This window comes from Chiloscyllium plagiosum, unplaced genomic scaffold, assembly GCF_037043375.1.
Source record: "Chiloscyllium plagiosum isolate Xiang-an unplaced genomic scaffold, Cpla_swu_hap1 HiC_scaffold_8, whole genome shotgun sequence".
Lineage (NCBI taxonomy): Eukaryota > Metazoa > Chordata > Chondrichthyes > Orectolobiformes > Hemiscylliidae > Chiloscyllium > Chiloscyllium plagiosum.
The window spans coordinates 46,730,120-46,743,077 of NW_028270146.1; the positions used below are offsets into that span (position 1 = coordinate 46,730,120).

The 12,958-nt window shown below is 39.1% G+C and overlaps 1 protein-coding gene across 1 annotated transcript; it reads right to left on the minus strand.

Moving 5' to 3' along the window:
* Positions 1-442: 442 nt before the first annotated feature.
* On the minus strand, positions 443-12,261 carry pkdccb (protein kinase domain containing, cytoplasmic b). The gene is made up of 7 exons (XM_043698469.2): positions 11,645-12,261; positions 7,959-8,081; positions 6,923-7,194; positions 5,401-5,480; positions 5,213-5,320; positions 3,462-3,638; positions 443-1,732 (listed from the first exon to the last, which is right to left on the minus strand). The coding sequence occupies exons 1-7, from the start codon at positions 12,215-12,217 to the stop codon at positions 1,635-1,637; spliced, it is 1,431 nt and encodes a 476-aa protein (XP_043554404.2). The 5' UTR covers positions 12,218-12,261; the 3' UTR covers positions 443-1,634.
* Between the last annotated feature and the right edge of the window lie 697 nt (positions 12,262-12,958).

Genomic DNA, 12,958 nt, shown 5'->3' on the forward strand with positions numbered 1-12,958 from the left:
AATTTCTTGCAGGAGAGTTCCTTGTTTCCTTTCTATCTCCCCTAGAAATTCCTGCACATTGAAAACATTCAACATTTTAAAGAATTCAGTTTGCCATATTATTAAAAAGAGCTAACTTTTAAAAGAGCATTTAAAATAGATCAGAGGGTGCACAGAAGTACTTTATGAACCTAATAATGGATTCTTATCGCAGAATTCCTAGTTTATTTCTCTCAACCACACAGGTCCCCGAAAGTACTTACAGAGTTGCTAACAGCTTAAACAAAGCACCTGAGTTCAAGAGAATTGACAAGAGCATCTAGTCACTATGGGAACTGTTTAGGATCGATTCTGCAGAAAAAGGAATTGTCAAGTGAATGATAATTTTCACAATCCTATTTTCTTTGATAAAGTTCAATGATCATTGGAATATTTTAGAATGAATATTACAAAAAGGTGCATCATACAGTTTTAATGAAGGCAAATAACCTTACCAAGAGTAAATCAAAAAGTTACATTTTTCTCAATTTGTAATATTATTACTATAATTCTCTGACAAAATGAGTTTTCATGATACTATTTGTTAAAGGAAAAATACCCCTTTATACTTGTTTCTGTCAGGTTAGTTTTATTTTCTGCAGAAGTCAGAAAGGCATAAAATACAAGTTTGAAATGAAACTTTTGAACATATTACACTTTTTCATAGAAAATACAACTGTGACCTTTAAGGCCATTATTCAATAGCATTCTCAAAAATCTCCAGCATAGCTCAAGTTTTTTTCACTTTCAGTTTTCCTTCAGAAGCTTTGTGAATTTGGATGCTTGTAGGAGAAACACTTTTCTTCTCCCTTCAATTTGTCTTGTTGGAGATTATGACCACTTTTCCCTGTCTCTTCCAAATTTCAGGACTGTGCATGTTCCCAATCTGTCACATGTTGTTATGCCTTTCTGAATCCACATAGCTGTTCTTTATGTGTGAGCATGGGCCAACCCATCACAGGTAAGTCCAATCTGTTACCTTTATTTATACTGCTCCCCGAATGTCATCCAAGTTTGAAGACTCTGGCCAAGACTGTTCTCCAGATGGAAATACTGTATTGAGATCAATTGTAGAACCTCGACTAGCCCAGCTTAAACTAATATGTCAGCACAGGAAAGGAGCGTTGCAGGATGCAGTGCTGATTCCCAAAGCATAGCTGGTCTATTAAGCAAGTATCTAATTTAATGCTGTCTCAAAGTTCGAACTCTGAAATAATTTATATTACAAATGCAAGTGAGTCAACTAACCCTTCTTGAAAATGGTTAAAGCAGGAATGTTAGCCTGTTTGAAACAAATTCATACTTAACTTTGTCATATATATTATTGCAATACTATTGGCTAAATTCTATCACCTATACTAATTAAGAAACATTTTCCTTAAGACTCATATCATAATTTAATATTTTGGAAATCATCCTCAGATTGGTGATCATAGCACATCCTCCTATCTTTAAAGTGAACTATATCAATGTTCTCGCATTCAGCATCTGGTCTAAAAGTCTTGGAAAACTTGGCATATTGATCAACCAGCAGTTTATGAATTGCATTTAATTCCTGAAACTATAATTAGTTTCGGATTTCTTTCAAGATAAACTACTTCTATGATCTTGATTCTTCACATTGTTGCCCTTAAGCTTCTTGACTTCATGTAGACAGTTGAATTACTATCCAATACTAGCTTGGTGCTGCTTCTGAATGAAACCAAGTATCGCCCTGTAGAAAAATACATCAGTTATTAACTTGACTGTCTTAAACTCCCAAAATTATCCCTTGCTTTATTTTGTACCAATATTCCTACATTAAATCTAAACAGAAAAATCAAACTTTTCCATCTGTATAACAATCACCATCAAGATAAGATAGAGTTAAACAATGAAATATCATGCAATTTGCTACAGTCACTAATCATCTTAATTTATAAAGTTTAATTCAAACTTTAACCACGTTATTCTACTTAGTTTATAAAGGCAGAAAAGTACCAACATTTCCTTAGGTTCTCATCATTGTTAGTAATTCAAAACATTGTTATAGCCCGATAATCACTGCACCACAAATACATTTGAGCACATTTGTGTGGAATACTGACCTTCTGCACACAAAAAACACATGAGGAAACAATGTGACCACAGCTCTCGCCTTACATTGCTCAGTGTGGTGAGGAATACCTGGACCATGCATTTCTGACTACATGTTTTTAAATTTCTCAAGGCATGTTTGGATAAGCCAATTGGAATATTTTGCAAGAAATAATATTGTTTTTAATTTAAGCCATGACAAAAATAGCAGTGACTGAATTTTTTGCCATTTACAATCCACTGAATTTCTATCTCTTAGAGTAATAAGTTGCTCATGGATTTGACTCAGTTTAAAAGGATTGAGTTAAACTCTATGATACCAACAAAACCATATCTAAGTTGCTTAAGATTTCTTCGATTCACAACATGATTTTGCTTGCTGTCACATGCACATTAAACAGTTCACTAATTGGTGAATCCAGTAAAATATTTTTAATATTGTGTCCACGAGAAATGATCAATCTCACAGATACAATTTACTGTTACTAGATATTATACATTTCTTTCCCCCTTATCTGAGGTTGACTTCATCATGGAGATCTCATTTGCAAAAAAAAACTGCACTTACAATGTTGCCAGAGATTACAACTTACATTGGAACTGCAAGTCAGATTCCAAAGTCAGGCTAAGAGATCAACTGGCCCCACCTTTTTAGCTCAGCATCTTTAGCATTCTAGTGAAGTGGGAACCTGAAAGCAATGTTCAAGGTGATACTAATGAGTAGCTAAATGCGTGAGCATGCTACGTATCTTGAATGTTCTTCTCAGTTGTGACCTCCATGCTCAGACTCTTTATTCAAAAAGAAACATCAGCTCCTTTTAAAGTCTCCCTGGCTGTATTAGGGTGTTGGAAGCCATCATTCCACTCATTAAATTTTCATGTTAAGTCCTATGTTAGCTAAACTACTATTGCTACACCATTAACATACTTGCATGTAAAGTAAAACAATTCTGTCTTGTCCTGAGTAATTAAATTATTATCCAATTGCCTGCTTAATTCCTGTCTCCATTATTTTGTCAAAGTGTGCACCTCTGACTTTTCTGCTGCTGTCACACAAAAACAGTTGGGCTTAGTGAAACCAGTCCTCAACTGATAATAATTATCAGTTTATTATCATCATTAATAAAAAATCAAAGTTGAATCAATTCATTGCCTCCTGAATTTTCATGCTACTTTCTTTTCAATTTTTAAGTTCTTAATTTCCTAACAGTGTCATAATGGCTTTCACTTCTTTATACACATTATTATGAATAAATCAGATTCTCTCTGCTAGCACTGACTAGTGGACTATTTCATGAGATATTGATCCCTATTGAGCTTGTCATAACCTGTATCTATATTCAATGCAATAGATATGATAACAATACCAAGCCATGTTTTCTGCTGGGTAAAAGTGAAACTTTGGCACTGTTGTTGAGAGTGGCAGATTGCAGCAGCCTCCTCTGTATTGTGGACAGACAGCAAACAACCCTGGTGGTTGTAAGATGGCCAACATTTGTAGTCCAAATTATCATGAATGCGAAATCCTTCATATATCTTATAATCTGAAAGACAGTAACAGGAAAAGTGTTACACCTTCACATTTTTAATTTCACGCTTTGAAGTCACATTCCAGTTTGAAATACATAATTTTAGAATTGAAAATCTGAAATTACTTTGTTCTGTAATTCATTTAGGAGCTCCAAACACACAAATCATTGAATTGGGCCTACTTAATGAGCATTTATAACAAAATAAAGCCTTTGAAAAAACCTGCATACCTCTCTTCTGAATTGAACCTATTTTTGTAGTGATTTATTCTGGAATTAATTCCACAACTTTGTGGTACAAAATCACAAATGCATAATGTATATGGGATGAAGCAAAATCATATGGGTTCCAATTTACTCAGTTGCTATACCACAAAGCATTCTCTGGACTCAATGAAATATTACTCTTTCTCCACATTGGTAAATTTCAAACATAAAATGAATAACATATTTAATAGACAGGGACAAAGTACAGATATTAAAACAGCATTCCTCATAGCATGGCCACTACTCAGTCCTGATACGAATAACCCTATCTCCCGAGGTGCTGCATTTTGGAAAAGCAAATCTTAGCATGACTTAATGGTAAGGTCATAAGGGGTATTGCTGAACAAAGAGACCTAGGAGTGCAGGTTCATAGCTCCTTGAAATTATAGTCGCAGGTAGATAGGAGAAGGTGTTTGGCATGCTTTCCTTTATTGGTCAGAGTATTGAGTACAGGAGTTAAGAGGTCATATTGCAGCTGTTCAGAACATTGGTTAGGCCAGTTGTGGAATATGGCATGCAATTCTGGTCTCCTTCCTATCACAAGGATGTTGTGAAATTTGAAAGGGTTCAGAAAAGATTTACAAGCATGTTGCCAGGGTTGGAAGATTTGAACTAAAGGGAAAGGTTGAATAGGTTGTGGCTGTTTTCCCTGGAGCATCGGATGCTGAGGGGTGACGTTATAGAGGTTTATAAAATCATGAGGGGCATGGATAGGATAAATAGACAAAGTCTCTTCCCTAGGATGGGGGAGTCCAGAACTAGAGGTTATGGGTTTAGGGTGAGAGGGGAAAGATATAAAAGAGACCTAAACAGCAACTTTTTCATGCAGAGGATGGTACATGTATGGAATGAGCTGCCAGAGGAAGTGGTGGAGACTAGTATAATTGCAACATTTAAAAGGCATCTGGATGGGTATATGAATAGGAAGAGTTTGGAAGGATATGGACCAGGTGCTGGCAGGTGGGACTAAATTGGGTTGGGATATCTGGTCGGCATGGACAAGTCGAACCAAAGGGTCTGTTTTCATATTGTACATCTCTATGACTCTATCTATGATTTCTTTCTGATGATACAAAAGTGTATTTGGCCCATTTATAATAATACAAGGTTACATCGGTTCCAATACAAAGAAACATGTGTTTTCTTTTCCATCTAAGTTTGTACAGGTTGATATGCTTATAGAAACTGTAATTGTACTGTTGATTCACATAACTGTGGCCAATCAGTTACATTAAGGATTTCTATCTGAAAAGTTCTTGTTGTCCCTACTGAAGGAATAATAAATTGAGGGAGAGGAAAGAACATTAAATTCACAGCAGTACCTTCTAGCCAGGACTGAGAATGATTAATGCGGGGCAATCCAGATTTGTAAAGATACAACACTTCTTCAAAAGCTTCGAGTGTTTCATTAATCCCATATTGTAGGTCACCTGAGGGTAATATAAATTACAATCAATAATTAGTATTGTGATTACACTGTGGAATTAATGCAAGATAAAGCAATAATTACCTGTTGCATTCATAATTTTCCACAGGAGAGGTCTTAAGGTAGAGGGTGCACCATAAGGCAGCAAGTATGTTAAAAAAAATCTTTTAAAAAAATGAAAAAACATTATTGGAGAAAATACAGTCAAGGCAACATAATATTGAAAGATTATTAATACACAGGAATAATAGAAGTTAATTTAATCACATGTTTCAGCTGAAATAGCAATAAAATTGTCAGTGTTGTTATAGGCCAGGCATTTAAAACATTTCCCTTAAAACATTTCAAGAAGGTAACCCAGACCCTAATTTTCCAAGTTGTTTTAAGCAGGTGTGAGGTGGATATTCCAGGAGGGATGCAGCTGGTCAAACCACTCAGTTTTAAACAAAACAGAATTTACTTACAGACTACTGAATGAAACATAAGCAAAAGAAAACAGAATTTAGAGCAACAATTATTTGAAAACCTGACACAATATCTGCCTGCAACTTAACAAAGAGCTGCTCTGATTTCCTGCAACATCCCAGAAACACATCCCCTTGGCAAAAAGGTAAATTCAAACACAGGTTCTTACAGGAGAGATGTCACAGAGAGAAGCAGCAATGGAATCTCCTTTCACTCTAGCAGCAGTTTCTCTAGGTTCCCAGCTAAAACTAAACCACACTAGAAAAACTCCTGTACTGGGAGAACAGGCCAATCTCTAAAACCCTTTTCCTCAATTGTTGCCTTCTGTTAGCCATAATTAAAGTGACCTAATCCCAGACAAATTGGAACCTCGGCCCTTTCAACCCCACTCAAATAATAACCTTGTTAAAGGGGCAGCATCATCACAGTGTTCACTTTCATTTGTCCACTGAAGGTGACAACAATTTTTGGAGAATGCATATCCACACTAATGTGATCCAGAGATTCTGTCAGTGAGGCTGTTTCTCCAAAGAGTGCAGGATTGGGGCAGCACACTCTGCCTCCCACCACAAGGTAAAATCATTGGAAAAATCATTCAAATTGAGGAAAATGTTCAACCACACTGCTGATTTTATTGCAAAAACCCGGGAAAAATATGCAACATATTGAATGAGATGATACTAAATGGTCTACTACATCACAACTGCTCATAAGTCGCCTCGTTGACCTTGAGAAAGCGAGTTTTATGTTCATGGAACATAACATTTCTCAATACTGATGGTTAAAATGTACATGTATTGAGCTAATTTTAAATGTTGTTTTGAATTTCCATCACAATCCGGTTGAGAGATTCAGTTTAACAGCCTGGTTTGCTGTTTGTGGTCATTTTCTTGCTGACACCACTGATGGACACTCCTGAACATCCCTACCAGCACCGCCAGATTTAAACTACCATCAGGAAAAGGGAAAACAAATTCCACAAGATTGTTAGACCTTCCACTGCCGTACTCAACATCCAAGTTGTTACGGAGACAGAAATGACCACTTATGTTCACCCACTATACTAAAATGACAAGAGTACTTCGAAAGTTAAGAATGTGAGAACTTTCAACATGATAGAGACAAAGCCCAGCTTTGATACCTGAACGCGTTGTAAAGATTTCTCTTTTCATTTATTTTATGGCATTTCCCATCTGCTGCACATCGCAGACTGAAACTCCTGGTGGGAAATTCAATGACACAGTCGCTGTCTGTTGTACAGGGAAGTTCTTCCGTGCTGACGTCGTCCAAATCCGTCACTTTAAGCTCTCCGTCCACAAGGACAAATTGACGCGGTTGGAAATCTAACAGAAGCACCGATCCAAGTGGCGAGTGAGCTAAGTAATGGAGTAGCTTCATTAGGCTCAGGCAAATCTGAAACATAGTGCAGACCAGGCCAGCATCAGGAATCGGCAAACATACAGGAATCAAGGTGACATCTGCCAAACAGCCCTTGGGCGCTCACTGGCATCTAAAAGTACAAACGTTACCTGCGTTTTTTTTTCTGGAGAATCAGCAAATGTACTTTGGAGTTTGGTTTGATTTTTGATTTGCCTTGCTTTAATATTCTTATGAATTCTCTACTTGCCACATATATACGGTTCAGGGGTTCAGCTTACCTTCAGAATGGAACACGGAGCTAAGAAGAGCAGGCTAGTTACTGCCAAAACCCAGGCGTGCAGAATGGGCACTTTGGATCAGTTCCCGGCAGAATGTCATCTTCATTACGATGCAGTGAGAAATTCACGAGATATCGCAGGCGCATAGACTAAATGAGCGTTTCAACCATATGTTTTGGTTATGAAATTGCATGAACACCATTTTCTTCCTGAGTTTTGTCAGTGTGTTTGCCTGACTAAATAATAATTTATCTTCACCAACAGAGCTGAGTTTAGCAGGATATTTTGAAACTGTCAAATACGAATGTCTTGGAGGTCAGTTTTATTACCACGTTATCCTCATTAATGGTAGATTTAGAAATGATTTCTTTTTCTTTGCAACTTCTCTTTATGATGGTTTAAATGAGTTTTTTTCGCCCCCCCAGGGACATCTACTCCACAGAACTGACATATACTTAACACCACTCTTAACCGGTTTAATGCCCAGAAGGGATTGATAATTAGGCTTCCATTTCTTACCCTAAATCTCTCCTCCCAAGGAGTTTGCAAGAGTTGAATCATTTCCACTGGAGCTCCCTGTTCCACCACCGCGGTTATTACAGGTCCATCTTGCAAACTGCCGGAGTAGCATTGACCGTATAACTATACGGGAAAAAGGCAACATCCTAAACACACAGTAAAGGACGAACAATCTAAGCAGTGTCAAAATCATACAAAGAAATGATAAAATTGCTTGTCCATACATATTCTGTTCAGCAAACACAAAAGTTCCATGTATGTAAAAGTTTAATGTATATAAAAGTCCTGTGTATATAAAAGTTCCATGTATGTAAATGTTCCATGCATGTAAAATTCCATGTATGTAAATGTTCCATGTATATAAAAGTTCCATGTATGTAAATGTTCCATGCATGTAAAAGTTCCATGTATGTAAATGTTCCATGCATGTAAAAGTTCCATGTATGTAAAGCCTTTAAATATTGCAGACAACAATCCCAATGATTTTACAGAAGCGCAAATAGAGAAGAAATATAGAGCGAACCAAAAGTGATGTTAGACCAACAGTTTATTTAAAGATGGAGATAGAGTCATAGAAATGTACAGCAGGGAAACGGGCCCTTCTGTCCAACTCACCGTAACAACTAGGAGCAGCAGTCGGCCGTCCAGCCCTTCCAGCCTGCTCTGCCATTCAATAAGATCATGAATGATCTTTTCGTGGCCTCACATTCACTTACCCGTCCTCTCACCTTATCTCTTGATTCCCTTATTGTTCAAAGAATATCTACCTTAGCTTTAAAAATGTTTACTGAAAGTGGCGCCAACTACTTCCCTCGGCAAGGAATTCCATAGCTTCCCAATCCTCTTGGTGAAGAAGTTCCTTCTCAATTCCGTCCTAAACCTGATCTAATCTAATCTAATCTGTAAATAATCTAACCTAATCTCTAATCTTCAAGTTATACCCTGTTGTTGTAGTTTCACCTGCTAGTGGAAACATCCTCTCTACTTCTATCTTATCTGTTCTTTTCATAATTTTATATGTTTCTATAAGATCCCTCTCAATCTTCTGAATTCCAATTAAAATAATCCCAGTTTACTCAGTCTCCCCTCATAAACCAAATCCCTCAACTCCAGAACCAATCCAATGAACCACCTGTGCACCCCTCCAGTGCCACTATATATTTACTCAAATAAGAGGATCAAAACTGCACACGGACCAAAAGTGACCAAACCTCCTCCATACCGACCAGATGCCTTAAAATTAATCTAGTCCCAAGATATTAAGAAGCGTCATAAAGGAAAAGAGAGGTGGAGAGATTAGACTGTACAGAGCTTAAACACAGGAATCTAGAGGGTTTCCTTTGGATGATTTCTGTCAAATAATAATGTCAGCAAATTAGATGGTGCAAAACCTTGTGGAGTTTTAAGCATGTAGATTGCGCCCACTTTCTGCTGAAGGATCTAACATCCTTGCTATTACTTCAGCACCTGCCTTCTGACAAGGTTGACCACACCCCAGGTCGCAAAGGTGTCTTTCTGCCTAATGAAGAGATTCTTGAGATTGCGTCAGATCCTCAAGGCCTTGGGGTCAGCGCTCACAGTAACCCAACGTCAATCAAATCAATATTATGCCATTGGCACTACTTAATTCCAACAACCACTGAGATTACCATGAAGGCTTTCCGTCTGAACCTTCTCGTGCGCCCGCTTAACATGTCTGTAAACCATTGGGCTCACATTGAATCTTCCTCAGTTTCTATTCCAGCCTAGCTTTGTAACATCAGTCAATTTGGATACATTTCACTCGGTCTTCTCATCTATGGCATTGATATAGATTGTAAATAGCCAAGGGTGAAGCACTGATCCTCGCATTACTTCAATACAGCCTGCCAACCCAAAAATGACCTGCATATTCCTAAACCCTGTTTTCTCTTTGTTAACACATCTTCAATCAATACTAATATGTTACCTCAAATACAGAAGTTCTCATTTTGTTAGAATAATCTCTTCGGTTACAATTTAGCTAATGCTTTTTGAATTTCCAATTACATCTAATCATTCCATCTCATCTATCCCATTGTTAAATCAAAAATTCTAATTGATTTTTGAAACATGATTTGCACATCATATCGTCTACACACGTAAAGATTTTTAAAGTACCACATCCTTAATAAACTAACATTTTTATGGTCACCTTTACATTCCTGGAACACACTAAAATAGAACGCGCTGGAAAAACTCAGGGAAGAGAAACAGAACTAACGTTCCGAAGTTCTGAAGAAGAGTAACTGGACTCGAAACAATAACTCCATTTTTTTCCCACAGATGCTACCAGGCCTGCTGAGTTTCTCCAGCAATTCCTCTTTTTATTCGTCTCCAAAAAAGTTCTACTCGTTCTGAAATTCTGACACGCTTGTAAGTTCCCCTCTGATCCCCCACCGCCCTGGCGTCGCAATTTATCGCCATTCCTTAGTTGTCACGAAGTCAAAATCCTGAGACCATCCCACCAACCTCCCAAAAAGCATTGTGAGTGTCCATACACCACTACTGCAGGGCTTCAATAAGGCAGCTCGCACTATCTTCACTGAGGCAGTTAGAAGTAGACAATAGACAATAGACAATAGGTGCAGGAGTAGGCCATTCAGCCCTTCGAGCCTGCACCGCCATTCAATATAATCATGGCTGATCATTCCTAGTCAGTATCCTGTTCCTGCCTTATCTCCATAACCCTTGATTCCACTATCCTTGAGAGCTCTATCCAACTCTTTCGTAAATGAATCCAGAGACTGGGCCTCCACTGCCCTCTGGGGCAGAGCATTCCACACAGCCACCACTCTCTGGGTGAAGAAGTTTCTCCTCATCTCTGTCCTAAATGGTCTACCCCGTATTTTTAAGCTGTGTCCTCTGGTTCGGCACTCACCCATCAGCGGAAAATGGGGCAGAAAATGCTGGACTAGCGAGCCATGTCCATGAATGAATAGCACACAGTCTGTCTTTATTGTACCAAATTCCTGGCTGTGCTTTTGTCCCTGTATTTTAGAAATTGCAACTTAATTGTTTGCCGTTAGAGCCACCCGTTTAGTGACTGAAGAGTGAAATTCTGTTTCCGTCAGTTTTATCAGTTTTGTTTTCTGCGAGGGAAACCTGTGAATGAAATCTCATTAGTCGTTGCAGAAAGTTTAACTGATACAATGCAGGCACGCGAAGGCAGACGATGTGTTAGTCAACCGAGCAATAATAGATGTTCTGTAACTCACAACGCATTCCTCGCTGAATAGAGCGTGTCAGGAACTAACTAATGAATGATGCGAGTACAGTTAATATGAGAGTTAAATACACAATTCCAATCAACATTTACAATCATTCATTTGCCATGTGCCTCACTGTTTTGATTCAGTTTAAATATCACAAGGGCTGGACTGGAAATAAAAACTGAAAGAATTGTGGACGCTGGAAATCAGGAACAAAAACTGCTTAAAAAAAAGCTCAGCAGGTCTGGCAGCATCTATAGAGAGAAATCAGTGTCAACGTTTCGGGTCCAGTGACCCTTCCTCAAAACAGTCAGAGAATTGTAAGTAAATTCATTAAGTGAATGAAGTCTTTTTGAATGTTCTCAGGCGCGCTGAAAACATTTACGTAACGCGCGAATGTTGTCTAAGTATTAGTTCTTTCTCTGTACGACAATGTTCAGGAACAGCCCGGATTACCTGGATGATATTCGGATGTTGGAGCTTCTGGAGCAGAATCATTTCCTTGATGATTTTATAAGCTGCCAGTCTGAAGCAGCCTGTTTGCTGTCCATACCGCCGGAGACAGCGCTTCACTTCATCACCCTGACTGTTCACCGTTTTCAGGGCGACGGCAGTGCCGTCCTGCAGCGTCCCTTTCACCACGCTCTTAGTATAACCAGAGCCCAGGAATTCAATTCCCGTGATATTCCTGAAGTCATTGCAGCCCACAGTCCCTTTGGAGAGATTCCCAACAGCTCTCCGCGTTTTCTTATTGAAGCCAGCCTCAGCTCTTCCCAGCGAGGATTCCTGAAAGTGGGAGGAGGGTTCGGGGAGAGATTCCCAGTGAACATCTTGATAACGAATGATTTCATCCACCCTGCCTCGGAGTGCGTTCGCCAGCTCCCGCTGGCGGGAGGGACGAAGCGACTCCTGCTCGTCAGAAAGCGCAGCACCCTTTCGCCAGCGAGAGCGACCGGGGGCTTTCAGGGTCAGCAACGCCAGAGTGAGAAGGAGAACTGCAGAAACAGACACGGAGGAAAGCTTCCCCATCCGGACTGTCCCTTGTCCCGGCCTCGCTGCCGAAATGTATTCGCTTGTTAGCGCCTGTCACAGAAAACCCAACTAGGAAAGCAGCTATTTCCAACAACATCCCGGAGGTGTGTCTCTCTCTCCCTGCTCCTCCCATCCAACAGTGCAGACACATCCTCCCCAGTGTGCGCAGCCCCTTCCACTGGTATATCACTGGCAGGTTTCACTTCTTGTAGTATCATGGTTAGACTATTGAGGGAACGGTGGCTGTGGACATTTAATATGCTATTTCGAATCCTTAATTGCTTTACTCTTGTAACTGCATGTGTAGATCGTGAAAAATACAAGTAAAATCGCCCTACCTCGCTATTTCCCCCTTAATCTTTTCAAAACCAGTCTTTCCATCCAAATCTTTGGTCACATACCATTACCTCTTTTCCACGCTGCTCAGCACTCCTTCCTTTTAGCCATCTGATATGCTGAAAGGCACGAACGGTTCAGATGGAGAAGCTAACTCTGAAAGGCTGAAACATATAGGAGCGAAAATAGCACCAGGAGCAACCATTTGGTCCATGCATTTTTTTTTTAAAATGTGTTCATGGAAGATGGATGTTGCCAGCAAAGTTATCACTGCCCAACCCTAAAGATAGAGTAGAATAGTAATGGTATTGAACTGGACTGATCAAATAGCTGGACTATTGATGGAGAGACATTACCCATAAGGAATAGGAACAGTAGTAGGCCATTCGGCCCCTGGAACCT